General features: G+C 53.8%; 2 protein-coding genes across 3 annotated transcripts in view; one reads left to right on the top strand and one right to left on the bottom strand.

Annotated features, from left to right (window-relative positions):
- NOC2L (NOC2 like nucleolar associated transcriptional repressor) overlaps positions 1–24,694 on the top strand; it is an 85,078-nt gene extending 60,384 nt beyond the window's left edge. For both annotated transcript variants that reach the window (XM_077837200.1, XM_077837199.1), the window contains exons 17-19: positions 5,213–5,348; positions 18,842–18,970; positions 21,508–24,694. In XM_077837200.1, the coding sequence (XP_077693326.1) occupies positions 5,213–5,348; positions 18,842–18,970; positions 21,508–21,668 (426 nt within the window). In that variant the 3' untranslated portion in view covers positions 21,669–24,694. The remainder of the gene's footprint in view (positions 1–5,212; positions 5,349–18,841; positions 18,971–21,507) is intronic.
- SAMD11 (sterile alpha motif domain containing 11) overlaps positions 24,680–26,638 on the bottom strand; it is a 179,550-nt gene continuing 177,591 nt past the window's right edge. Inside the window, exon 17 of the mRNA XM_077837198.1 lies at positions 24,680–25,127. Coding sequence (XP_077693324.1) covers positions 24,879–25,127 — 249 coding nt within the window. The 3' untranslated portion in view covers positions 24,680–24,878. The remainder of the gene's footprint in view (positions 25,128–26,638) is intronic.

The following is a 26,638-nucleotide window of genomic DNA, read 5'->3' as shown; positions in this document are numbered from 1 at the left end:
GAAGAGACCGTCTCGGCCCACAAGAGCTCACACTCTCAAGTGTCGTGCAAAATGTCGATTAAAATAGCTCCCCCTCCCACCCCTTCGTTTGAGGAGGCAAACTTCTGCACATTCGGGTTGTGAGGTAAATTTTACTCAAAACCAAGATCCATTTCCACTTAAACCCTGTGCCGAGCAATGTACCCCTGGGAATATGCCCATATTGGAGCTCATAATGCAATGAGGGGGAAAAAGGTAAAACCAAAAATGATTTTTGCATTTCATAATCAATATTTAGCAACCCTAATTTTTAGCTACTAATCTGTCCCAGTTAGGTTATAAAACCTGGTTCTGGGTGCTCCTCTCTTTCCCGAAAGACTTGGCCAGGAGTGGGAATGGGACTGGGACTGAAATGTGAGACTGAGCGCTCCTAGCCCCCAGCTAACCCTTTGAGTAGCTACGTGATAGGAAACTGAGTCCTAATAACAGCTGATGCTCAGTGTGGAGTGAAGCGAACACTGTACCCTGGAGGTTGGTACTGGGACCAGAGTGCGAGAAGGTATTTATGAATGATGTAGCGGAGGACGTTGATGGCTTTCTCCAATCACGTTATTGTTTAGCTTAATAAAACGGCAGAGCATTGCAAGGAAGTCCCAGAGGTTTCCAGTGACGTTGGGCAATTGGGCAGCATGATGTGTTTGTACAGTGCCTAACACAATGAGCTCTTGGTCTGTGGCTGAGGCTCCTAGGTGCTACAGATAATTATAATAGCAAATGAAATATTAACTGGGATCAACGTGAGGCAAAGCCCGTTTAAACTTCACATCTGTGCTGACCCACTGAGCCTGCAGGATACTCAGAGAAAAGAGAGTCAGGCACTTTTCTGGGTAGTTTGGCGAAGGCATCTTCCCCGGCGCACTGCAAAAGATTGAGGGTAACACAGGACGGCATAGAGCCAGCTTTGAACCATAACTGGCTGTTTGCACACTTACTTTGCACACAGACACTCCTGTATGCACATGTACAAGTCCTCTGCTCCATTTGCACGCCTGGCCAGATGGGCCAGTATCTACTTTTCTGCCTGGCCATTGTAGGCTATGTGGAAAGTTAGTGCACAGAGGTGCACAGATCTCAAGGCTGAAAACCAGCCTGCGTTTGTTTCTAGATAGGAGGCAGTGATACAGCTATCTCTGGGCTCCTGTGTATGCTTTTAGGTCTGCACTGCAGGCAGGGGGCAGCTTGTGGAGCTAGCTGTGACCTCGCTCACTCGGTAACAGTGAAGCTGTGGACACATGGGCTTCCAGGAAAACTTGCCTGGCCTCTGCTGATGCTCCTGCCGCCATGGCTTCACTGCAGCCAGTCCTCCGCTAGCTAGATTGACGCTAGCTCAGGTGTGTCTACCTGAGCTGCAGTCCGACACTTCGATTGCAGTGTTGACGTACCCTCAGTTGTCTTGCTTCAAGCAGGATAACGAGGAGACTGATGCAAAGGGAAGGGGCACTAGCGAGACTTGCAGTCTTGCAAAACAGTCCTGAAAAATGTAGCAGCCCAGACACCAAATCCATTCGCTTGCCCTTGCAGTGATGGTTAGAAGGAAAACGGTGAAGTTCGCTCGCTCATCCGCAGGAATCCTTCCTGCAGGCTGCGTGGAATGCTGCACGACTGGGAGATTGCAAAGGCAAAAAGTGACTCTGCTAGAAGGGACTGACTGGGTGTGTGTGTCCATGTTCAGTAGTGCCCCAGTCTGGGCTGTAGGTTCAGCACTGTGCCTTGGGGTGGGAGGCAGGAATCGTGGGATGCGTCTGAGGGCAGCGTGGACCTGGGATTTCTCGTGCATGTGCAAGGCTTGTGGCCTCCCACTGGGTCAGCATCGCTGCACCCTCCCCTGCCAAAGGAAGTGCTCTCTGGTGAAATAGTTACCTGTGGCTAGCGTGCAGCGAGTGGAAATGAACCTGTTTTGCCACCGAAGCCATCCCAAGATAAGCTAAACGCTTTTACTTAGTGGCCGCCTAAGATGATGCAAACGGCAGGTCTGGGGAAGAGGGTGGTTAAAACAGACATGGTGGTTGGGTCAGCTCCTCTGGGCAGCTGTTTGGAGCTGACTCCCACTGGGGGATGCTGCCCATGTCTATTTCATGGCACGCAGCGGCTGCGGTTTTAAAGCCGGTCACATGCTGCTTTCTCTGCATGTCCTTGCAACACAGAGGTGACTTGGGAGACGTCTGGAGGGGCCGCATAAGATTAGGCCACATCATAGTGGATGGGGAGGCGGGAGATCATTTAAAACCAAGACCCTGCAAGTGGGTTGTGGTTCATCCCTGCCTGGCCAGCCTCTGACTTTCAGTCCTAGTGTTCTTGGTTATCGCCTGTCAGTGCTCTGCTCCCAGAATCAATATTGCCCAGCTGGGGACCACAGCAGTGAAGCGGGCTGGGGAAACGAGCTGGAATTGACTTTTGAACGAGATGTGCAACTCTCTCTCTCTCTCTCTCTGCTGAGAAGCTGCTTTTGTATCTGGAGGGTGCTTCACTGCCTCTCCTAACATGTTGGATCTTGTGGAGATGCTGAAGTGGTTCTGCCCAGAAATGAGCGCCTTGGGGGTGGCCTGGCAGGTGGGAGCTGGGAGAATTATTCCTAGCAGGCTATTGAGTGCTCAGACGTGAGTGGCTCCCCAGGAGGAGTGTAGCCAGGCCTCAGCAGGGCAGCTGGTGTTCGGAGAGCAGGTGGGATTTGGTTTGTACAGAGTTGTAGGATTGGAGAGCAGAAAGGACCACCTGTCTGTTGCAGGTCACCAACCCCGCCCCGCCCCCAGAATGAGACCAAGGTATGACAGCCCACAGGAGACTACACCATTATGTGCCCCACACAGTGAGCAGGAGGGGCTGAGGGGCACCAGTGCCCGAGGCTCCTGCAGTGGTGAGAGAGACCCAGATAATCCTGGCAAGCGACCCACATGCTGCAGAGGAAGGTGAAAAACCCCCATGATCACTGCCAGTCTTACCTGGAAATTGCTTCCTGACCCCACATACAGCAATCAGACCCTGAGCATGTGAGCAAGAACCAGCCAGCCAAGCGCCCAAGAGAGAGGATGATTGGTGCCACCTTAGAGCACTGTCCCACCCCATCCTGTGTCCCATCTCTAGCCGTAGCCATCCCTGATGGTACAGAGGAAGGAGACAACCCCCCACCCCCACCCCAAAACCATAGAGGGGAGGGAGAGGAGGGGGAGATTCCCTTCCTGGCCACTGCATGTGATCGTCCAAAGCCCTGAAGCATGAGACTTTAGGAACATCTGACATGAACCAGAAGGGAGCCCCCAGGGCCCCCCTAACACAAGAGAGCCTGTCTCTCAACCCTGTTCATCACTTTGTCCAGCTCTCTCTCACAATTAATTAAGTTTTCCCCACACCTCTGACTGGGAGGCTGTCCCAGGACCTCACTCCTCAGCTAGTTAGAAACCTTCTTCTAATTCCCAGCCTGAACTGGTTCATGGCCAGTTTATCCCAATTTGTTCTTGTGCCAACATTGTCCCTTCCCTGAAATAGCTCTTCTCCCTCCCTGGTGTTTACTGCCTGACGTATTTATGGAGAGCAACCAGATCCCCTCTCAGCCTTCGTTTTGCTAGACTAAACAAGCCAAGCTCTTCCAGTCACCTCTCATAAGACAGGCCATCCATTCCCCTGATCATCCTCCTAGCTCTTCTCTGCCCCGGCTCCAGTTTAAATTAATCTCTTGAACATGGGTAACCAGAATTGTACACAGTGTTCCAAACGAGAACTTACTAGTTCCTTGTCCAATGGCATTAACACTTCCCTATCTCTCCTGAAAATGCCTTGCCTGATACATCCTACAATTGCTTTTTTTGCAGCCACATCACATTGCTGGCTCAGAGCCATCCTGTGATTGAAGAATACACCTAGCGCCCTCTCCTCCTCTGTCACTTCCAAGTGATGAGCCCCTAGCTTCTTGCAGAAATTCTTCTTGCACTCTAAGTGTGCAACCTTACACTCTGTACTGTTACAGTTACCGTCACTCCAGCTCTTCCAGGATAGCATTCAGATCCTCCTCTGTGCTGACGATGCCTCCCATCTTTGCACCACCAGCCCATCGCATTAGCATTCTCCTGTTGTTTTGTTGTTTGGTGCTACAGTCATTAATAAAGATGTGAAATAAGATCAGTTCCCAGGGCCAATTCTTGAGGAGCTCCACTAGTGATGTCCCTCCAGTCCGATAGTTCACCTTTCAGCACAACCTGTTGCCTTCCCCCATTAGCCAGTTCCTTACTCACCTCTAAATTCTTAACCTAAGGTCCCTCCCATCTCTAATTTAAGCAGTCATTTCCCGTCTGGGACTGTGTCGAATGCTTTATAGAAGTTTGCATTCAGATTGTCCTTGCCCTGGTGGCCTGAGCCCTTGCCGGCAAATCCCCATCCTTGCTGCTCTCGGGGAGGTGCAGAGAACAGGGACGTGGGGTGGATTGCTACTGCTAAACAGCGAACTGCTACTGGCGGTCTCTACAGCCTCAAAGCTGGGCCCCGGGGCTAGCAGCGGTGGAAGCTGTAGTGGAGACAGAGCATGGGCATCTTTACCCCCTTGTCATTTAATTCTGTTCTGATGTGGGCTAGGCAATGCTGGTAACAGAAAGCACCTGCACCATGGGCTATAGTATGGCTTCCACCATGGGATGGCACTGGTGGAGAACCGCTGCTGCGTCGCCGGCTTGTGCAGAGGCAACCTAGGTCATCCCTTGGTGAGCAGCGACCAGCTGAGCTCTTGGGGCAAGCAAAGCTGTAAATCCAGTAGCTAGAGACCTACCAGATCAGGTTGTCCACCCGCGTAAGGCTGGCTAGTCGCCAGAGCTACGCTTCTTGAATTGGGGAGCCATGCAAGCAATCACGTGAATAGCTTTTCTTACCTGGAAAGCTGCAATGGGCCATTTCCTGCGGAGGGACCGCTGCCAGCAGTTGTTTTGTGGCGGGGTCGCTGGAGTGGCAATAGTTGGCATGCATTAGCTTACCTTTGTAACTGATTCCCGGGCGTGTTCGCTGCTTCCCACGCAGGCGTAATAGTCCTTTGCCGGCAGGTCGTGCGGATTTTAGCGGCAATGCGAAGCTGTGCTTTGGGGGTTTAAGCTCAGTCTTGGACGTTGGCTTGCAGACCAGGGTGGGCCCGACGCCACAGCTGAAGGCAGAGACCGTTTCGAAAGCTGATTTCATTGTTTTTTGGCCCATCTAGCTCGATGACTTGAACCTCCCAGAGATCAAACGGAAGCGGCCGGAGGACAGGAAGGAGGACGACAAGAAAGAATTCAAGGATCTCTTTGAGCTGGACAGCGACTCTGACGGGGAGAGCGGTGGATTCTCTGTGCAAGGTATGGGGCTGGTACGAGTTTGATTGTGTATTGCAAAGAGGCAGGGCCAAATCCAGATGGTGCCTTGCCGACTTGGAGGAGTTGCATTACAGCTGAGCGTGGCCCATCAGGCCTGGGGACATGGAGAGAGAATGGTATGGAGTTTCCTTTTGTGGCTTTTCAACCAGCATAGGGAAGCTCATTTAGAGCCTTTCATTTTGCCCTGGTGTCTTTTTGCTTTGCCTCTCTCCAGCTCATTCTAAAGTCCCCATCAGCCTTCATCTCCCTTCTTGACCCTCCACCCCACCCCCCCAGCACCTGCGCTTTGCTGTAGATGCTGACCCTTGCCGGCGGCTCTCTGATAATCCATCAGCAGGCGCTCATCGTAATGTAGCGCCCATTCTCTCAAATGTTTCTGTGATATGGCTGAGATTCAACCACTGCAAGGAGTTCTACGGTAGTTCTTGAATGCAGGTCTATGGTCCTCTGTGTCTCGCTTTCCCTTCTGTACAACGGGAATACTAGCACGGCCTGCCTCACAAGGGTGTTGTGGGGATAAATACGGTATAGACTGTGAGGTCAGTACCAGAGGTAGGCCCAGCAATTGCTGGTTTCCAGAACAGAGACGGTCTTTGAGAGAAGGTCAGTTCCTCCCAAACCCAACACCCTTTCTGTCCCCGGGATCTTTTCAGAGAACTTTTTAATGACTTAAGGACTGCACAGGTTTTGGATGGGGCAAGAAAGTTTTGGTCCGTAGAGAAAATAGAGTGGTATAATTCACGAATTAACCACTAGGGGTCCGCCACAGAACATGCTGAAAAACTCCACTGGACACCTCCAAAAGCTGTCAGATTCTTCTTTTAGAAAGTCTTGTATTTATCTCGTGTTTTCTGATTCTTATTACTAGGGGCATTTTCAGCAAAACGGGATATTTTTGTTAGTTCAGGAGCTCACCTGGCCTTCTTTCTTGCCCCCCATTTAAAGTTCTGCCTCCCATATGGGATAGTGATTATGATGTGTCAGAGTAAATGCTGACATTTGCTGGGGAGTTAAGCCACAGAAGTTGATGAAACCCTGGTTTCATTGCAGGTGTTCCTAATAAAAAGGGCGGCAGGGAAAGTTCAGAGAACTTTTGCCACATCAGCTGCATATTTAAAGCAATGGATTTTGCAGGTGTCCTTTGTAGTAAAGAGGAACAGGAAAAATCAAATGCACAACCAGAATTGGTGAATATTGAGATACCTGCAGCTCTGCCCAACACTGGGCTGGGGCTTGTCATGAATGCTTTAGGAGAAAGTCTCAGTGGTTTCCAAAGGGTTAATAACATGTGTAATTGAGGGACTGGGGAGTGGGAGTCCAGGACTCCTGGGTTCTATTCCTGTCTGCATCACTGGAAAGGTCACTTAACCCTGAGACTTATTTTCAATATTTCTATAAAGTGCTTTGAGATGCTCACATGAAAAAGGCAATATCCATGTCTGATAATTAGAGATATACAGTATAAGGCCATCCCTTCATCTCCTGGTTCTGGTCACCTCTACCAACCACTCCTGCTTTTGCTCTGGCCGCTTATCTGCTCACCTGATGAATGCAAAGCTTTCCGCGGTACAGTGTGCTGCACCGGGTAGAGTAGATGGCTCTGAGATCAACATAGGCCCCTGCCCAAAGTGAGCCACACTCCGCTGCCGAGGTGGGTATCTTGGGAGAGGAGCCTAGGACGCATGGTTGGGCCTGTGAAGCCCAGCGGCACTGACTTCACCATGGAGAGTAACGGGGGAAGCCTGATAGACCACAGCAGGTTGGCGATGTGAAATGAGCTGTTGCACTGACATGTTCCGAAGCCCTTTAGACACCAGTCATCCTCCTTCAGAAGATGAACAGTAGTGACTGCCCGGCCTGAAATCTCTGTGCAGATCCGCCAGGGCCCTCAAACGCAAGTCTGGCCTGTCAGCTGGACCCCGGAGTTCCTGGCCCAGCCTGCTGTGTTCCCCGGGTGATGGGGGATAGTGAAAAGTAGCGAGTCCTGTATAATGTGGGGCCACTCTGGGGACCAGGAGGAGGCAGTGGCCCGCTGAAGGGGTCTGCTGCGCTCCGGGGAGTGCAAACACTGCCAGCTTCCCCACCTGGGCTACGCTTGGCAGAGGCCGTGAGAGCGCGTTAGCTGACTCCTTGCTGCAACAGCCTTGCCCTGCTCTTTATTTCTGAAGTAAGAGCAGGTGCACTCAAAGTGGTGGGGAGAGCGGCTAAGAAGTGACCGACTGCCCTTAAAGTCTCTTCCAGTGAACCAACGCCCTCAGCGGGAGTCCCCAGCATTACTGGGGCTTGCGTGCACCCCCAAGCGGCCTGGGCCATAGTCGCCGGGCAGGGCCTGTCCCTTTCCAATAGCCGCAGTGCTCCCACATCTTACCAGCCATGCACCAGCCCCGACCTTTCATTAAATGCTGTGCTAACTAGCAGAACGTCATTGACGTTTGTATTGGCTGTTTGATATATTGGCTGTTTATGGTTTTGGCTGGCCAGAGAGTAGCATGACCCTGCTGGCTTGGCATATGCTTGGGGTGGGATTTTCAAAGTGGTCTGGGTGATTTAGAGACACATCTTTCATTCATTTTGCTTTGAAAATTTCAGCCCAGACTTAGTTCTGTGCTCATGTCTGTCACAGAACAAGAGAGCAAGGAAACTGAAAAGTAGCAAATTGAAAAACCATTTCCTTATATCCGTTTTTAAACCACATATAATAGGACTGTGGAACTCATTGCCACAGGATGTTGTTGAGGCCAAGAACTTACTAAGACTGGACATTTATATAAATAACAAAAATATCCTGGGTTATAGTTAATGCTAAAAAGTAATATTGGGGGGAGATAAAACCACGTTTCAGGGTTTTAACCAGCCTCTTAACTATTAGGCATTAGGACAAGACTTTATTGGGAGAGCTTTTACCCTGCCTTGGCCAACTGTGGGGTTCTTGCACCTTTCTCTGAAGCATCTGGTGCTGGTCAGTGTCAGAGACAGGCTACTGGGCTAGATGGACCTTGGGTCTGATCTGATCTGGTGGTTCCTGTGGTTGTACTGTGGACAGCAGAAGAGAGCCCTCCCTTATCCACTCCCTCCTTTTCCTTAATTGACCTTAGTAGCATCTGCAACTGGCTCACCATCTTTGTGGCTCACTAGTGAGCTGCAGAGAGCTGGACTAGAATAGAAATGCTTCCCATTCCTAGCCAGAGACGAGGCGTTTGGCGTGGGAACCCTTTCCCTGTTGATAGCATCATCTTCTTTCCATTTGTGGTTCAGTTTTGCCCAGACAGATCCCAGCCTGCATTCAGCCAGTGGAAAATCAGCCGTTAATAGCTAGGAAATTAGCAATTTTCTGTTAATTAGCTGCTGTTCAAAGCCCCTCTCTCCCCCACCTTTTTTTTTAAATTAAATATTGCTGTAGTTAAGTGCTCATTAGGGTTTACAGTGACTATAATCTCCCTGGAATAGGTTAGCATGGAGAACAGCAAGATTCCTGGGGTTAGCTACAACTAACTAAAATACCTCGCTTGTTAACTAATGTCTAACAAATGTCAGGGCAGCTGGGGCACAGGAGAACAGGTTACTGAAGAGGTCTGCTCCAGTGCAAACAGTTCACTCGCTTTGAAGAAGGCTTAAGATGCAAAATGAACAGTAAAGGACAATCTAGTTCAGCAAGTAGCAGGGGAAAAGTATAGAAAAAAACCAGCCTCTCTCTCTCTCTTTCTCTTTCCCAGGCCCTGTAATCAGAAAGCAATTAATTGCCACAGGGGAAGCGTGGCTAATTAGCGTAGCAAATGAATGACTTCACATGCACAGCCACAAAATCCATGTTGTGTGTGCTTATTATAGTACCCCACTTCTAGGCGGAGGTAGGGGAGAGGACATGGCTGCTTTGATCACTTACTTCCACTGCTTCCTTAATGACCTGGCAGCCCTGGTGGGAGCCCCAGTGCGGCATGCTCCCATGTGGTGCTTACGGCCTGGACTTGCACTCGGTAGGATTGGGGCCCCCACGTGCCCTAAACCTGCTGGTGCAGAAGGTAGGTGGACCCTGAAGAGCGAGGCTTTTGCCAGGCATTCGTGAGTGTACAGTGTAGCTGACGTTACACCTCCCTCGGTTCTGTTCCCTGCAGGGTGCGGTGCTCTGTCTCCATGGGTTTGTCAGTTGGTCACAGGATAAGCAGCACCCACCTAAACTGCTCTGGGCAATTCAGTTAAAATCCCCCAAACAGCCACAACAGCAACTGAACAAACATCCCCCGAACACAGTTCCCCATTGCTCGCTGTCCCCTATCCTCACCCTCCCACCCCAACCCCCCCACGCCCATGGTCCAGCTGCAGGGATACTGGATGGAATTCATTTTGTCATCTGGCTCCCGTGTTCCCTTAGGAATTACTGCATTTAGGCAGGGGCCCTGCCACTGGGACACACGAGAGCTCTCTTTGCTAGGCCTCGGGCCAGTGTGCGGGGAGAGCTGCCGTGCAGAGCCCAGCATGAAATTGGGCTCCGTTGTGGGTGAAGCAGCCTTCCACCCCCTGAAGCGCCGGGAAGGAGGGGAACGGAGCTGGACGGCTTGCGGGGTATTTAGGATCGGCTGTATCCAAGAGAGCATGGTCAGAAGGGCAGGCTGCAGTTGGTCCTGCTGGGAGGGTGGATACGGTTCCTTTCTCTGGCGGTTCCTTTCTCTGGCGGCCCTGTATGCTCCAGTAGGGTCTGGGGAGCTGTGTCCTCCCCCTCCCTCCTGTCTGGCCTGGCTGATAGCAGGAGCTCAGCTGGCCTCTCGCCTGAGGGGGAGGCTGTCGAACCTCAGGCGGCTGGAAATGGGGAGGTGCCCTGAGCTTCCCTGTTCTCCCAGGCAAATGGAGGGGCAGCTGCAGGGGATCGAAGTACCAGTTGAACTGCTGACAGGATTGTGGGGGGTGCACCCCAGCCTCTGCTCTGGTCTTAATGCAGGGGGCTGCAATCCTACCGTCCTCCAGCTGGAATGTGTACTGCCTCCTACCCCCACCCGGGGGGGGCGCGCACACCCCTCCAGCTGCACCGAGGGGGTTATGTACCGCCTCTTGCCCGCACAGTGGGGGTGCCCCCCCCCCCTTCTCCAGCTGCACCTGGGAGGGGTCAGGGATTTGCTGCTTCCTGGCTCCTGCTCTGAAGCAGCTGTCAGCAGCTTGGTGTGTGCAGCTTGAGCAGCCCTTGGCTCTGCTCAGCTCGGCTCCCAGGTGGGAACTGGCCTCCCCCACCTCCCTCCAGGGTGTGGCAGCAGCAGCCGCATATCTGTTGGAGCTGTTGTCCTTGGAAGCCTCCCGGGGGGTCCCTGGGAAGCAGTATCCCCACCCTGGGGGGAGACAGGAGGGGTCCAGTAGGCAGAGGGGAGGAGGTGTTGCTCCCCCTTATGACTAGATGTTGGGGAGCAACACTGAGGGTGCAGACTAGGGTGGGGGAGAGGCTGCTCTGTGACACAGGGAGCAGAACAAGATTGGGTGGGTCCCTGTGGGGGTGAAGTGGCAACTCTGTAACATGGGGGGATGTTTGGCAGGTACTTACAGGGGGAAAGGCTCCTGTAGGGGACAGATTATCCAGGATGGGGAGCAGTGAAGTGGAGCAGCTCCCTTATGGGCAGAAGCAGCTTGTATCTGGAGGGGGGATCTTAGAGAGGACACTTGCCCGTATGATTCCAGACGTTACGGCGTGCACACACTCACACAAGGTCTCCATTTAGCAGGGTGGAAACCCAGACTGTCGACAGGGAGAGGGAACTATATTTAAAACTAAAAAAGGGGAGGGATATCGGGGGGAGGGGGGGTGTCCTGCACCCAGTTTCTATGGTCTCTGCTTCTTTTGCTTCTCTTTCATGTCGCTCATCTCCCTGAGTCTTGGAGATTGCTTCTCCTTAGTTATAGTGAGAGGACGGAGCTGCCGCTGTGTGTACGTCCCAGGGAGGGTTACATGCAGAGTCATAAAGACTTAGGGACGATGATAAACCTTTCCAGTGATTTTAGGACGAGCGCGCTCTTCTCTTCCGCCATTGCTTTTATGTACCTGCTGCACTGGATGGAAATACTGTAAGACAGCAAACATCGTTTGGGGGAGGGAGGGGTTGCAGGTGCAGTAGCTGCTTAATTGCCTCAATTATTGGTGATTTTCTTTAGGGTCCGCCCTAAAATAATGAGGAATTGATTATTTTTGCTGTAAACACATGTTCACGCCCCGGCTGCCTCTGCGAAAATGCGTCTTACCATAGCAAATGATTAATTCTGGAGTGAGCATGTCAATACGTATTGTGCATAAAAAGCATACACAACTGTGTGTGTGTGTGAGCTGTATGTACATTATACACGTACATACCCCTCGTGTGTGTGCAATGTCTGTACAAAGTGTGTGTATAAAGATGATGTGGGATGAGCAGCCGTGGTGAGGCGCACGATATAAATACCTAGAGGCTACAGTCATGTAGAATGTGTCCATAGCTGGGATCTGCGTCTGTTGTGATTGAAGTGGTGAGGACACAGTTAAAAACGTTGTGTATACGTACATGTAAAATATACACACACTCCTCTGGCTATAGCTGTATGCTGTGGTACATATATAATCCACATAACCACATGTAAACACTTCAGTGAAAAATGAATATATTCACAGTTGGTGTGAGTAGGCTAAAGACAAAAGTAGAATCACCCTTATGCTTCAGGGCTGCTCTGGGTCAGGAAGCAAAACCGCTGGGGGTCAGGCTGCTCCAAATTGTCCATTGCAGAGTTTCATGTTCCTTTCTCTGAAGCATCTAGTGCTGGCCACTGTCCGAGCAGGGATACGGACCCAGATAGCTCACTGGTGTGGTCGGGTGTGGCTATTCTTGGGTTCCTATCTAAATCTGGAAAGTCATTCCCCCAGATTAGATACATACTGGGCAACTGAGAAACAAGTATTTAAGTAGGCTGAAATGGCATTGTCATTTCACTGTCTGTAACGTGCTAACATTTGGCTGCTGCAGCTGATCAAATCCTGTTTGGGTTTGTCTCACAGAGTCACTTAGGGGTACGGCTATGGTTTGTGTTGCATATCAATATGGCAGCATGAGGTGTATGTGGAATAGTATGGATACAGTATCGTTGTCTTTTTGCCTGTTAAGATACAACAGCTCTCTAAAATGACCCCAGAGTCAATCCCAAAAGATTGGTCTTGTCTCTTTTTTAGCCAGGAATTCGCTTCCATCAACACTCGGTTCCGGAACTGTGTTGATTACAAGCAGAGCGTGGTGGAGCCCAGCAACTTTCTGCAGCTGGGATTGTGTCAAACTCCCCCCCGCCCCCTGTTTTTATGTGAGATCTGAGACATTAGAGACCTGGCTGTACGTGTGTGTTGGAGAGGGGGAGCATGTGTGCCTACACTTAACTACACGAGACATGAACGTAGGGTCCAGTCTCACAGGGTGCTGAGCGCCCTTGACACCTATGTGTTGGTGAATGTTTGATATCCTGCTCCCCCGTTCCTCAGTTTCACAACCCTAATGATTCTCTCCCCAATCCCTTCCTTCCGGTCTTTCCTTTTCTTCGTCAGGCCAATCAGGGACTGTAAAATTAGGTTCAGCTCTTGCTCACCTCCACCCTGGAGATGGGTTTCTTTGTAGCAGAAGGCCCAGAGGAAGGTGATGGAGGTTGAATGGCCCTGGGCTCTGAATCACATTGAGCTCAGTTGCTGGTCGAGCTTTGCATAGGGAAATACATGACGTTTTTGATTTGTTTGTCTAGTAATCTCACAGACTTCATTTATGCACCCGTCCTCTCCCCCCTCCCAAATAAAACCACCACCAATCTTTCTGTTGTGATTTCCCTAGCAGCAAATCTTTCTGCTTCGTTACGATTCGTACCTGATTTCAACCTGGCAAGGCAAAGTTGCCAGGCAAGCATCAGCGCATGCAGCAGATACATGGTTGGGGTGGGGTCGGGATGGGATGGGATGTAGAGGGAGCTTCTGATATTGGTTTTTAACCAGTTAAAACATCTGCATGAAAGGGAAGAGCATTCCTTTCCTCCCCTTTCGGTTTAAGCCGTGGTGGTACAACTGCCCGCCAGCTTCTGCAGGGCTGGAACAATGCCCGAAGTGCAGGAAAGGTGGCTGATAGGTGGGCTAGGTAGACCGGTGCTTGCTGAGGAAGGCAGGCTGGAGAGGGGCTTCGTGGTGCTGTCAAAGGTCTGGGAGGGAAGGGGGTGGGTTGAACACGCCCAGAACCACACCGGTTTTCAGAGGGCGAGGATGGAGGGGGCGCATGGATTTGATCGATAGTCTGTCTAGGGCAGGGGGCCGCAGTGGCACGCATTCCTCTCATTTACCAGCTGACGGCTCTCTGGGAGGGAAGACGGCTGCTCCTGGAAATTATTAATGGCTCGGGGAGAGGTGCTGGATTGCCTCGTCATGAGGCAATTAATGGCGAGAAGGGAGCATGGCTGCGTTCTCTCCGGGCCGGGCCGTAATGAGCAATCTGTCCACATTAGGCGGTGGTATGCTTCTAATGAACTTGAGCAGGTTTCTTCGTTTATCCGTCACGTAAGCATATTACATCAGTGTGGGGTGGGGGGAAGGGAGGAGGGGGTCCAGATGTTTTCATTTGCTAAAGGAATAACCGTGGCCCTTCTAGCTGGCAGATTTCCTGGCGTTCGCCTCTGCATGTGGGATTAGCCAAGCAATCCATAGGCAGTCTCTTCTCTGGGGTGGGGGGTAAGAAGAGGGGTTATTCCTTTTATCGGGTAATTAGTCACCCGAAGCGTTGCTAGGTAGAGGCAGGGGAATAGATTATATAATAACAATAGATGATTATCATAAATGTCCTCCTCGAAGCTGCTTGCCTGATCCCCCCTTGGCTTCGATCTCTTTCTCTCTCTCTTTGGTTTTTGTTTTGACTTTGCTCGAAGAGACGCTGTTCCAGAAGAACGCTGTGTATCGGATACAGGCAATGGTCGTAATTCTGCAGTGAGTGCTGCTCGGGCAGACCCCTGTGGGGATCCTGGGGGCCCTGTGTGGGTGCAAGCCCCACCCCAGGGGAGCTAATCACAGGATCAGGGCCTCTGTTAACGCCATGTCTCTGGGATGGTCTAAGGGGGTGAGACAACCAGCTCCCATTCATCACTGGGGTTTGACTCCCTCTGTCCCGTTGGAGAATCCCAACCGTGGGGTCCCTGGTAAAGGAGCCTTGCAGCCATGGAGAGCCTGGGAGCAGGTGGGTGAGGGAGGCAGGGGAGAGCACCCGGAGAAGGGGCACAGGGAAGCAGAATGCAATTGTGCATCTGATTAACACCTCCATCGGAGAGCTGCCAGCGTTTCCAGAGTGCGTGGGGGGGGCATTCCCATCCCCCCGGCAACAAGAAGCCGGCCACGGGGCCCTGCTTTGTGGCAGATCAGGGAAAGCAATAGGTCCAGGGCTAGCAAGCATGTCTGGGAGCCCTGCGAAGGGCCTGCCAATAATCTAGGTGCGTGGAAAGGGGCTGCCCGAGGTCTGTCTCCCCCAGCCGTGAGCGTGTTACACGTCCTCTCTCTGTGCCGATCTGCAAGGGATACTAGTTTGGTAGCGATGCAGCGAGAGAGCCGTGGCGGTGTACGCTTCTAGCGCCGGAGATCCCCGGTTCAAACCCCAATGTATCACCTGCCATGATGGCCGTCCTGTGTCACCGCTTACATCTTACTGCAAGGGTTGCCTGGCGCCAGTCTCCTGCAAAAGCAGTTGCATCAGGCTTGCAGGCTCAGAAGTGTGGATTTTATTCCTCCAACTCATGCATCAGTTGCTTCTCCTCCCAGCCACGCTGCTCTCTCTTTGCCTGATCGCTTCTCCAGGTGCTGGGCGTGAGACCCAAGGTAGGAGTTTGGGTTGCTGAGTGTTGGGAGGGAATCCTGGCTCTGGCAATCCCCTCTTCCCAGGCATGTCTGGCTATCAAATTGGGGATGGTACAGGTGCCTGGGAGAACACGTCTGGTTCACTATAGCCATCCAGGTGATCTCTGGTGATCTGGGTCCTCCACCTCTCCCTTCCAAACACTTGCCATGTGCCCTTGACCATCTCCCTGAGGGCCACCTGCATTGAGCACCCAAAACTCCAAAGTCAGTGAGCGACGCAAGCTGGGCCCTTTTTGCCCAGTCCTGCAAGGGGCTGAGTGCTCTTTGGCCCCCCCGACATTAGCATGGGCTAAGGAGGAGGCATGGCACCATGGCGATGGGTACAGCATAAATTGGGCCACTGCCCACCTTGTGCCTCAGTTTCCCCATCTGTAGAATGGGAGTAGTAGCACTCCCCTGCCTTCCCAGAAGGCTCAAAAGGCTGAGTTCACTAGTGTGCTCAGAGGGCTCGGATATCCTGGGGTGGGCAGTGCTATGGAATGGCGATGTGTACGGAGACAGACACGGACTTGTTTTAAAATGAAGTTATGCGTAATGCATCTCTGGCCCCTTAATCAGAAACGTGTGTTAGAAGCAAAGTTATCTCCAGCTGCTGCAGAGGGATTTATCCCTTGATAATGGGTGGAACATCTTCTTCAATTTCTTTGTTTGAGGCCAGGTTTTTTTTTTTTCCCCCCTAACTCTGTGTTTGTTTTTCATTTCACATCACCCCGGCACTAAAGGATCTTGCAGATGATCTCTCCTGGTGAGAGACAGAACTTAGTGGTGCAATAGATTGCCCTGTGGTGTGTGTAACTCGGCACATATCCTGTGCTCCTGTTGCGTGTCACGTCCAGGAACCAGATCCTTGCACTAAGCTGCTCCATTGGACTAAGGGGCCCCAGCAACTCCAGGTGCTAGGAACGTGAGAATTGTCATACTGCGTCAGACCCATGGTCCAGCTAGTCCAGGCTCCTGTCTCCGACACTGGCCAGTACGAGATGCTTCAGAGGAAGAGTCCTGCAGTAAGGAGTTATGGGGTAATCTGCTTCCTCCACCCCCCATTAGGTCTCATTGTGGTCTCTGAAAGCTAGAGATGGGCTTGAAGTATGAGGTTGAAGATCTGTTCCCGAACTGCGGGTGTATTAACTATTCACACACTGTCGTCTTCACCCTGCTAAGCAACCAGGCCCTTTTGGAACCTTGCTCAGCCTTTGCCTGGTGATCATTTTTGTTTAACCACATGCCTTTTGCAACCAGCTAGTTCGGCAGCCAAGCCGGGCAAGGCTTTAGAATGGCTGCAACCTCCCGGGAGCGCTGGCGGATTTCCCATCCTGTCTGGGCTCCACCCTCCTCCCCCTGCACCAGTAATAGCTTCATCATTAAAGTGACTAATGCAGACTTCACAGCGCCTGCTTTCCGACCCAATTGTATTAAAAGTCAGGCGAGTATCTCCAAGTCGAGTCAGCAGGGACTCCTGGAGGAGGCGGGGTGGAGGAGGAACTGTGTGCAGAGGGCTCCCGGCACCGCTGCTCCTCTGGCTTATGCAAGCTTTGTGCTGGCAGAGGGACATGCGGGCATGCAGCATCCGGGCACTACGCTGGTGCTTAGGGTTAGTCTGCTGTTGGCTGCCCCTCTCAGCTTCCCAAAGGAGAAGAGGCTCTGGACTCCCCCTCGCCGTCGGATCGCCCTTCTGACTGCATGGAGTTGGGTTCAGCCTTGATTCCACCTTCTGCCTCCCGGCCACTGCTCCCCCCATGCACTGTCTGTACCTCCAGGACGGGCACCGATTATTTCCCTGCCCTAGGGCCCAAGAGGGACCAGATGGCCACTGATCACAATTTGGTTCGGGCCTTGCTCCAGGAGCTGTGTGCTACCCCTGGCGTGGGCTGTGGTGTGAGGTCATCACCCAGCCCAGTCTTCAAGTTGGGTCGGCCCTGTGCTGAGTCCCTCCCCCTCCCCAGGAATGACTGAAAAGTTGGCTGGAAGCTGGGGTGTTGAGTGCCATGGAAGGAGTGAGCTCTAGCCAGACACCGGTGGTAAAACAGGTCGCTCTCACGGTCCATCTGCCCCTGGAGCTGTAACTTCCGGCTCGGGCGGACATACCCCGGCTACACCCGTCGAGCTAGTGCACTAGATGTAGAAATGTAGCTGGGGGGGGGCGAGTGAGGCCAGCAGCCCTGGCTGAGAGCCCGAGTAGCCCGGGTCTGTCTCCTCGAGCTGCCAGCTCTGTGTAGACTTACGCGAACAGGCATCGAGTGCCGGCAGCACGGCTGCGGGAACATAAGCCAGACGACTGAAATTCTTTTGTTGCAAAGGAGCTGGCGGGGAAGGGTTTTTGGTCAGTGCTCCTTTCAGGCCCTGAGCCCGGCACAGAGAAGTGAGGACATCAATCAAAGGCCTGGTATCCAGTTCTGCTCCCAGCTGGGCTCAGCAGCTGAGCTGGCTCCTCTGGTCTCTATCAGATGAGCGCTCAGTGCCGTGAACCCACGCTGACAGCTCCTTTTGCTCCCGCTCCGTGATGAATGGGCGTGAGCTTTTGTTCCTACCTGGTCCTGTGTGTGTGCAGAGATAGGCTTCTCAGGTGCCCATCAATATTATCTCGTGGGGTAGGTACCGTGGCTATCCATCTTCTGCCTGGCCTGCCCGCGGGGGGAGCTTGCTGCATGGGGACAGGTTGAGCGCCATTGGTCAGATGGTCTCGGTACCCAGTGAGCCTAATGAATGGAGGCCGAAGGCAGCTCCATTTCAGTTCAGGGGGAGCGAGGGGGAGGGGGCGGCGAGGGGCACTCACAACCAACTTCTCTGGATGCAGCTGAGTGAGTAGCACCGGCCTGGCGCTGGGTGTCCACGAGCACAGAGAGAGGAACGGTGCCCAGCGGGGTTGCCAGGTGGAGTCCCATGGCTCGCGGAGAAACGGTTCCCCTAGCGGCCTGGGGCGGAGGAGATGGGAATGGGCAGTAAATCGCTGGGTTTAGTGGGAGGTTGGTGGCTGGTGTTGGGGGCTCTACAACAATGCCAGGACCTAGGCTTTGCCTCCCTGATGCTTTTCCCATTCGCGGGGCATGTGTGTCTCTCCTCCCCCGCCCTCTTCCCGGTGACGCGCAGATTGCAGATGCTTAGGGGAATTGGACGCTGTTTCAGGGTTTAGCACCTCCTTGCGCTTCCCAGCTGTCTCCCTCTCATCCACTGCTGTCTGGGCCATTTCTTCCTGCAGGGCGTTCCTCCCTGTCTCCCCAACCCCAGCGGGAGCTGAGCTGTGGCAACTGCTCTTGTCTCCTGGAGGCTGCCAGGCAGGGGCCGCCTCTCAAGCCGTGGCAGGCCGCTGTGTGCTACATGAATACCTAGCAGTAATCACACCTGGGCCTTCGCTGTCACTCCCTGCCCCTTCCCCTTGCAGCTGTGTGGGAATCTATATAGTTCAGCTCTGCGTGCTGATTCCTCACTCTGGCCTCTCCAGTGCAGCCGATCATACCATCTGGCTGTTAGCCAGTGGGCACATGGCTGTGGTACTGTCCCTGTCACTTCCCTGTCTGCCCCGGCACCTCACGGGAGGGTGCCCACGGCACTGATGCCCTGCCCCGAGGGGCCTCAGCCGGGATGTTTGTGTAATCCAAAAACAAATGAATTGCAGGAAAATCAAAGGCCAAGAAAGCGCAGGGATCCGTGGGGAGCCCAGCTGGGTCGTCGGACATGAGCGAGGATGACGACGAAGAGGGCGCGTATGAAATCGAGGAGGAAGAGGAAGCAAGCGACTCAGAGGGTGAGCAGCCTGGGAGGAGGAGTGTGGGATCGCGAGGGGAAAGGAAAGGGAAATGTGGACAGGTCTATAAGTTTCAAGCCTGTCCTCCAGCCTGGTTTTTGGGAGCTCGCTGAGAAAGGCAAAGAGCCCCCTTGTGTGAGGCACACGGCTCCAGGCAGGGGGCATGGGAAGGGTTCTCGCTCCCGCAGTTCAGGCTCAGGCCTCAGGTGGATGAACAGGCTGCTGGTCCCTTTCATCTCCTTTCAGGGGCCACCTGCAGAGAGGCTCAAATGAACTTCGCACAGCCCCCCTCCCCACCAGGGCCTGGCTTCCAGGCTCTGCCCCAGCGAGCACTTAACACTTCACCTGAGCAGAGCCGTGGTGATGCTTTTCCTTTCTGCTTAACCCCTTGGCCACCGATTCTCTCCCGGGGGGGTGGGAAATGCGGCTGGCTGAAGCTGCTGGGGCATTGGCGTTGTAGCGGAGACGCCCGGCGCGTGTGGCGGCTGTGGAGCGGTCAGTGAGCAGTTGGTTGCGTGCATGGACCAGTGCTGCATCCATGCTGGGATCACCCCTAGCGTGTGTCCCGATTGTGCTTCTCCGTTAGCAGCTGGTGCCCGGAGGGGGACATGTGCAGGCGAGAGGGCAGTTTATTCCAGCTGTGCTCCTGTGGGCACGCAGAGAACCAGGTTGCCCACCGGGAACCGGGTCCCCAGGGGGCAGCCAGAACCTGAAGTATGGCCAGCCGCTTGTCTTGCTCAGGCTCAGAGCCCCACGTCTCTGCAGCCTGGTCGGCGCTGGTCCCATGGCGTATGTTCAGCAGCTCTCTTCTGGCAGCGTTACCCGTCACTCCTGCTGCCCAGCTGGCAGAGCAGAGCCGAGCCTGCCAGGGCCTGTCGTGCCTGATGGCACCTTAGCCCGGTTTGTTGCCGTCTGTGAGAGCGTGGGGGCTGGAGCGCGATCTCAGTGCTGCAGAGCAGTGGAAGAGCCAGCACCGCGATGCCCAAACCCCGGTGATATGGGCTCTGGTGGGAAGCGGCTGCAGGGTCTCCTGTGACCGGCAGGTTGGATTTTTTTCTAGCTAGGGGGAGTCTAAGCCAGAGCATTGCCCAGAATGGGTCTGATTCGGCATGGCAGATGGCTGGGGCTTGGCACATGCATCCCAGTGCCAGTGCCCAGATTATATGGGCATTAGATACACGACGGGACAATGCTGCGAAGGCAGAAATGCTTGGGAACATTTTCCTGTCTGCTCCAGGAGTGCTCTTTCCCTTGGCCCCACCCGGCTGGCCTGAAAGGGAGGCGGGGAGGCCCGCCGGCTGGCTGGCAAGGTGCTCTAGAGTGTCCCAGGGGGAACTTTCCCCAGGCCTTAGGGGCCCATCCCCTTGGGCTGCGGGAGCATTTGGAAGAGCTGGGCTGGGACAGAGGCCCCATACTATGGTGCTGTGCCCCAAAGGACTCCTCATGCCGTTGTCCTGTCTCCCAGAGCACAGTGCATGGACAGGTCTGGCTCCCGCTGCAGGGTCGTGTTCTGGCCCCAGCGGGGCCGCATGCAAATGAATAGCGAAAGGCAGTTTAGGAAAGCCTCCAGTGCCTGCTGGGCTAGGCTCTCCCGGGGCTGCCTGGTTCCTGGCTGTGTCCAGCCGATCGCTTTGGCTGAGGTTTGTCCCTCTCGGAGGGTGGAGAGAGGCCGGGAGGTCACTTGTGTTTTTTCTCTTTCTCTTTTGCTTTTGGTTTTTCTCTTTAGCTCTTGCTTTAAGGCCATCCAGGCTTCAGCCCCCCAGGGGTTCAGAGAGAGAAGAAATCGGGCGCTCACACGACCCCTGGGGGAGGCCTTTCGGTGTCCCTGGTGCGCTGGCGTTTCCAAGGCACCATCCAGAAGTGCTAATGAGCATTAATGGCCAGCGTGGCCTGCAGGGAGTGGAGCGTCTCCTGCCAGGCCAGTGGGTTTTGCTGGCAGCACCCCGGCTGCTGACTCGTGTTGCACGACTTCTCCCCACCCTGGGAGCTCTTGAGAGGAGGAAGTGGGCATAAGACCCAGCTGGCCTCCAGCTCTGCAGTATGCTGGTGTCTGTGGCCAGCACAGCCCAGGAACCAGGCACCGAGCAGCCCTGGCTCCGGAGGTCCCTGTGGATGTGGTGGGAGGAAGCCGAATGTAGCCTGCCTTACAGGGGGACTGGGCAGTTCTGCACAGTCCTTGGAAACCAGCTCTGCTTTGCATGGAGCTCACGAATACCTTCAAAGGGACCAGGGGCTCAGCCTGGGGTCAGGAACCTCTGTGGCTCCCAAGCCCTGCAACCCCCAGTCTAAATCAGCAAGAGGGAAAAGTGACTGGATTAATGGGAACTGGGAGGAGAGGGCTCAGGGTTTCTTAGGAGCTCTGTTTGGCTCCCTCTCCCCTCCCTGCTTCGAACGCTGCGCTCCCTGGGAGCTGCAGCGGCACCGGTAGGTAAGTTAATTAGCGTCTGTGATTAATTAACGATGGGTCTCCTCCTCTGCCTGCCTTGCCCCCTCCTGGTAGCATGGGATTTACACCTCTCTGCTCTTTCTGCCCGCAGGGGGAGCTGAGGAGGGGCCCTCCACCTCGGAGGGGACCCAGAAGCAGCTGGCCTATGCCGGGCGGCTGTCCTCGGCCGACCTTGAGCTGCTGGCCCAAGGGGAGGAGGACATCGTGGAGGACCTTGATGACAGTTACTTTGACGACCTAGCCGGTGACTAAAGACTCTGCAAATGCTCTGCACCTAGGAGGGCGAGCTTGTGCCCTGGCTGACAATCAAAGCTGGTCGTGATGCAAAGTAGGCCAAGGGAAAGCCTCAAGTGATCCCAAAGGAGGAGGTAGGAGCCCCATGAGATGGGCAGCCCTAGCGGGGCAGAATTTCTCCCGGATGCAGCAGAGATGCTGCCTGGACCTTTTCCACCAGAGTTACGTTTGTGGGAACGCAGTGAAATGTGTGGTCACATCAGGACCAGTCCAACTGCTCAGCAAAGGTAATAAAAAGCCCTCATTAAACTCCAGTGCCTTAAATAACGCAGGGTTCAGTCCCGGGAGGGACAGGTTCCTCTGCTCATGCGGCCATTCGCCAGTGGGCTCTGCCAGGCTGGTCACGGGGTGCTTATCAGGTGGGTCTTTGTAGCTGCCCGGTCTTTGGAAACTTTTCCCACCGCCATTAAAAGTAGCTCAGAGCTGTGTCCGCGCACACGAGCTGTGGGGGTGAACAGGGATGATCACGCTGACTTGGCAGACGAAGGAAATGGAAGGGCCTGCCCCGGTCGGCAGGTCCGTGTGCCCCAGTGGAACGCGTCCTCCCAGGGCGGGCTGCTACGCCCCCCTGAGCCCCCTTTGCTCGTCTGCATCCAGAGGTGCTGCTGGCCAGGCCCCACCGAAGACAGGCTGGCAGAGCTAGCGTTGCTGGTGTGCTGCTTACCTCGGTGCCGAGAAGGGTTTTCATGTTGTCCCTCCGGCACAAGGTCTCAGTGAGCAAACTGGGCTGGCTCTCACACCAACCACCTTGCTGTTAACCAGGTTCCAGTTCCAGGCTCTCCGTTGCATCCTTCAGCTCACCCCCACGGGGGGAAGGACTTCAGCCTGCAGAGCTGCCTTTGCCAGGGAGGAGATGCCAGCTTGAATCCCAGACCCCATGTTTAGTTTGCAGGGCTGGCAGCTGCAGCAGGGGTGGGAAGCGGGCAGATTTGACAGGAAAATGTGTTGAGATGCTAAGTGTGGCTCCAGGACCAAGTCACATCTCTGAGGTCTGGAGCAGTGTGGTTGATTTTTTCAAACGTTTCCAATGCTGCCTTAGCAGGAGAGGGCTCCCCGGAGGCCGGGCACCTGCTGCTTCCATGGTGTTCAGAAGTGTTTGTGGGTGTGACAGTGAGGCCCGTGCTGGTCTGTGCACACACAGCGAGTACGTTCCTGTTCCACATCTCCTCTGAGACACTCCTGGGAGAGTTTGCCAGCCTTGCTGCGCCTCGGGCAGGGCTAGAAACCAGCCCCTGCGCTCCAGCCATTGCATGGCGCTGCCCATCGTGAGCATCACCATGAAACTTTCAGATTGAGAAATGGAAGGAAACGATTGGAAGGTTGCTTCCCTAGGGCAGGGTTTAGATTAGGAACAGCTGATGAGATTGAGGGACTGGTGGTGAAAAACTAGTGGCAGACACTGAGGGGTCATTTCCCCCTCCACCTTCTTGCAAGCCTGGCACAAAGGCCCTCGGCGCGGGGGTTTTCACATGCTCATTTTTCCAACTTCATAAAAGTTAAAGTGGAGACCCCCCCCCCCCCCCCGGCTGCCATTGGATTGGACCGAGAGGATAAAAACCCAGCCAAACCTACCTTGTGTTGTTTTGTCAAAATTTAAAATGATTTTTGACATTTCCCAGCCAAAAATCAAATGTCCCCCTGCCTTTTTTTTAATAACTAAACCCTATTTTTGGCAAGAAACTTCTACACGGATACATTCTTGACCAGCTCTACACCTGTTCCTCATTCACCTCCTGCCGAGCCAGAACCAGAGCCTTGTAACCTCACTAGGGGGTGCGTTCCCTCCCATCATTCCCCTGGGCCAAAGTCTTTGTTGCAGTAGCTCTGGCCGGTGAAGCAAAACATGCCCCAGCTCCTGACCCCGAGGGGCAGTCGGTTTAATGCAGAAGAACTGCTGGAGTCCCCAGGAGCACAGACCTAGCGTGACTGCAAGGTGGGAGATCTGTCCCAGCAGCAGCTAGCAGGTAGGCACGGAGCAGACGTTCTAAGGGGGAAAGCAAGGACCCTTTGTGATTTTTTTATTTAAACTGATTGCTGGAAAGCATTTATTGTGATGGGATGAATAATGACAATTGTTTTTTACAAGATAAAGAAGCTAATGTACCACCAAGCTATTTTTTATAAGAAAAACGGTAGCACATGCAAACAAAAAGAGAGAGCAAGAGCGCGAAGTACCATGTGTGATTGTTGTTCACAACTGTACAAGTTACAGGTCACCTCAGGAGTTACCGTCTTCTTCACAGTAGTAAAAACTCTACCCTCTGGTTTGCCTGACCTCCCTACCTCCTATGGGCACGCACAGGTACCTGGCGCATAGGCCTCAGCAGGCCAGAATGTGCAACTACGTCCACCTCTGTAACAAGGCTTTAAAAGAAAATAACCCCTCCACAACCAAAAACCAGTATCAATGAGTGAGTCTGCTGTACACACACAGGGGTGGGGGGGCCCTCCCCCCTTCCCACCACACCCCTTCTGCTATTGTTTGTTTTCTTCACAAGAAAGTCCCTGTCCCTGTTCCCCCCCCCCCAAAGTCCCGGGGGGGCTGGGGCCAAGGAGATGCCACCATAGTCTGTGTCTCTGTGCGCAGCAAAAGCACTGTGGCACGTGGGGGGCAGCACCCCCTGCCCCAGGGAGAGCGCCAAAGCCACCTCTGCCGTACCATCCGCACTGAAGTAAACATGGACCGGAACTTGCCTTTTGTCTGTCTTTGGTATTGGTTTAAAAGTTGCTAGAGATGCATAGACACCTGAACAAAGAGCTGAGTACAGTTTTGGGGGTGGGGGGGTTGGTTTGCTCACAGTTCGGGGCTCTCTGCCTTGGTGGGCAGGGTCACCCCCAGCAGTTCTCCAAAGCTGTGTTCCCTCGAAGGCAAACAGATGAGCATTCCCCTCTCTGCCCGCTGCTCTCCCTTGGCCAGATTTCTCTCAACCCCTTTTTTCCCCCTTGAATTGCTTTCAATAAATCTTTGGATTTTTTTTCCCTTCTTTGCTCTTTTCTTATTGTGGGTTTTTTAAAACGAAACAAAAGTGAATGCGCACACACACAACCCCCTTTCCCTCTTTCCTCGCCCCTTGGGCTGGGGGAGAGGGTCCCCTCGGCTCTCGCACTCGTTATGTTGAGTTCATCACACTGTGTCTTAGGACTGGAGGGAGTCGAGCGGCTGTGCAGTTACGCTGGCGGTTTCGTGGTGTCGTTGATTCCAGCCATTAATGGGGGGTTTCCATTTTCCTGCTTTGGTGAGATGCGGCTAGCAGGGAGCAGGCTGCTGCTGTACGGGGAGGATACGCTGCCCGTAGAGGATGGGCGGAGCTCAGCGGGCGCCAGGTCTCGGTCTGGAGGCCGTAAGCCAGGGGGCTGCAGGGGGAATGCCATGGGGAAGCTTGCCATATAGAGAACCCTGCCAACTCTCTTGGCCACCTAAAACAAGCAGGAGAAAGGCTTATCAGGCAGTGGAGGTAGGAAGCACCATATGCTGTTCCTGGGCCATAGAAACGAAGCGTGGCAGGGCAGTAGCGTGCTCTGGCCAAGATGCCGCATGAGCATGGTGAAAAGGAGGGATTGATCACACAGGTGCAGGGACTGTGCCAGAAAACAAAACCAGAGCAGGCCCATGGAACATTAGCCATGGGGAGAAGACCATCCTCTGTGCCCCACTTTAAACCCAGCTCACTTTCCCTGCTAGTAGAGGGTGGCCAAACTTACCCAAGGGACCAGGGTGTGCGTATATTGTTTTTTGCTAAATTTCAGGTGTTGTGTAGCCGTGGCTGTTGGCTCATCTCCTCCTTGGCCCCAGCAGCTCCTTTAACCCTGGTTTGAGCGCTTTTGGGGCTGTTGCACTGACCCACACAAAAGCCCTGCCAGGTAGGAAGGCAAGCGTTTGTGACTCCAAACAGACACAGCCATGATAGTGGTAACACAGTCACTCACACATCATTGCTCTGAAACAAGACTAGTCTGTCAAACCTGTGGGAGTTCAGCATCTCAAACTCAGCCCCCACCTTGCTCTGCATAACTCACGCCCCCAATCTGCCACTGCAGGAACATGGAAGCAGATGCTGAGCCCATGATTCCTCACCCAGTGAAGAGGCCAAGGTGCAAGAGCATTAATGGCCGTGCATTGCCTAAAGTCCAGCCTGGGTAATTACAGCTCGCTCCTCTTTACAGAGCGCACACGTTCAGGCCCTTGTCTCTCGCTCCTAGCCTGTCCTGCAGCACCTGCCTCCCTGGGGCAGTAGTTCCATACTGCCCCAGAAAGAAGAGTGGCTCCTGGCTACCTGCTGAGCATGTGGGCTATAGCAAGAGGCACGGGGTAGGGAAAAGAGAGGAGCACCCTGCCTTTTACTCTCCCCCCATCCCTGCAGCTATATGGGGAGAGTGGACTGTGCTAAAGAACCAGTGTGTATGAACCAAGGTCTGGTGCATACAGCCCCTTGGCAGTAGTTGCACGTGCCCTGAAGCTAAATCCAAATCAGGGAGCTGGGACCCTCCCCTCCCTTTCCTGGGAAGTCGCACCATCTCCTTGCTACACTCCGCCCAGGGGAGCAGTTTGCTGCTTTTGGGGTGGGGGCGGGGACAGGACGACCAGGGGCATGCAAGGCAAGCAGGGATGTGTGGAGATACCTGCTATCATTTCCTCTCCCTCGCAGTCCTGTTTGCTGTGGAAAATACTAAACTACATTCGCTCAACAAGTCTCTCTCCTGCCGCCAGCCCAACTTGAAAACAGCCTGGGAGCTGCACCAAGGCAAAGGAGCGTCCTGGCGTGTGCTGTGGCTTGGAAAGGTGCTGAGCTCCTGGATGCCTAGTTTTCCATTGCGGGGTGGAGGGGCGAGGGAGCTGTTGTCAAATGCATAGAAGGCTGCACAGCCCCAAGGGCACAGAAACTTCCCCTGCAGTAGTTCTCACCTCCCAACCAGGGCCAAAGTGCACA

Source organism: Eretmochelys imbricata, chromosome 18 (assembly GCF_965152235.1).
Source record: "Eretmochelys imbricata isolate rEreImb1 chromosome 18, rEreImb1.hap1, whole genome shotgun sequence".
NCBI lineage: Eukaryota > Metazoa > Chordata > Testudines > Cheloniidae > Eretmochelys > Eretmochelys imbricata.
Note: the sequence above shows the minus strand (reverse complement) of the source record. Positions and strands in the feature narration are given on the sequence as shown.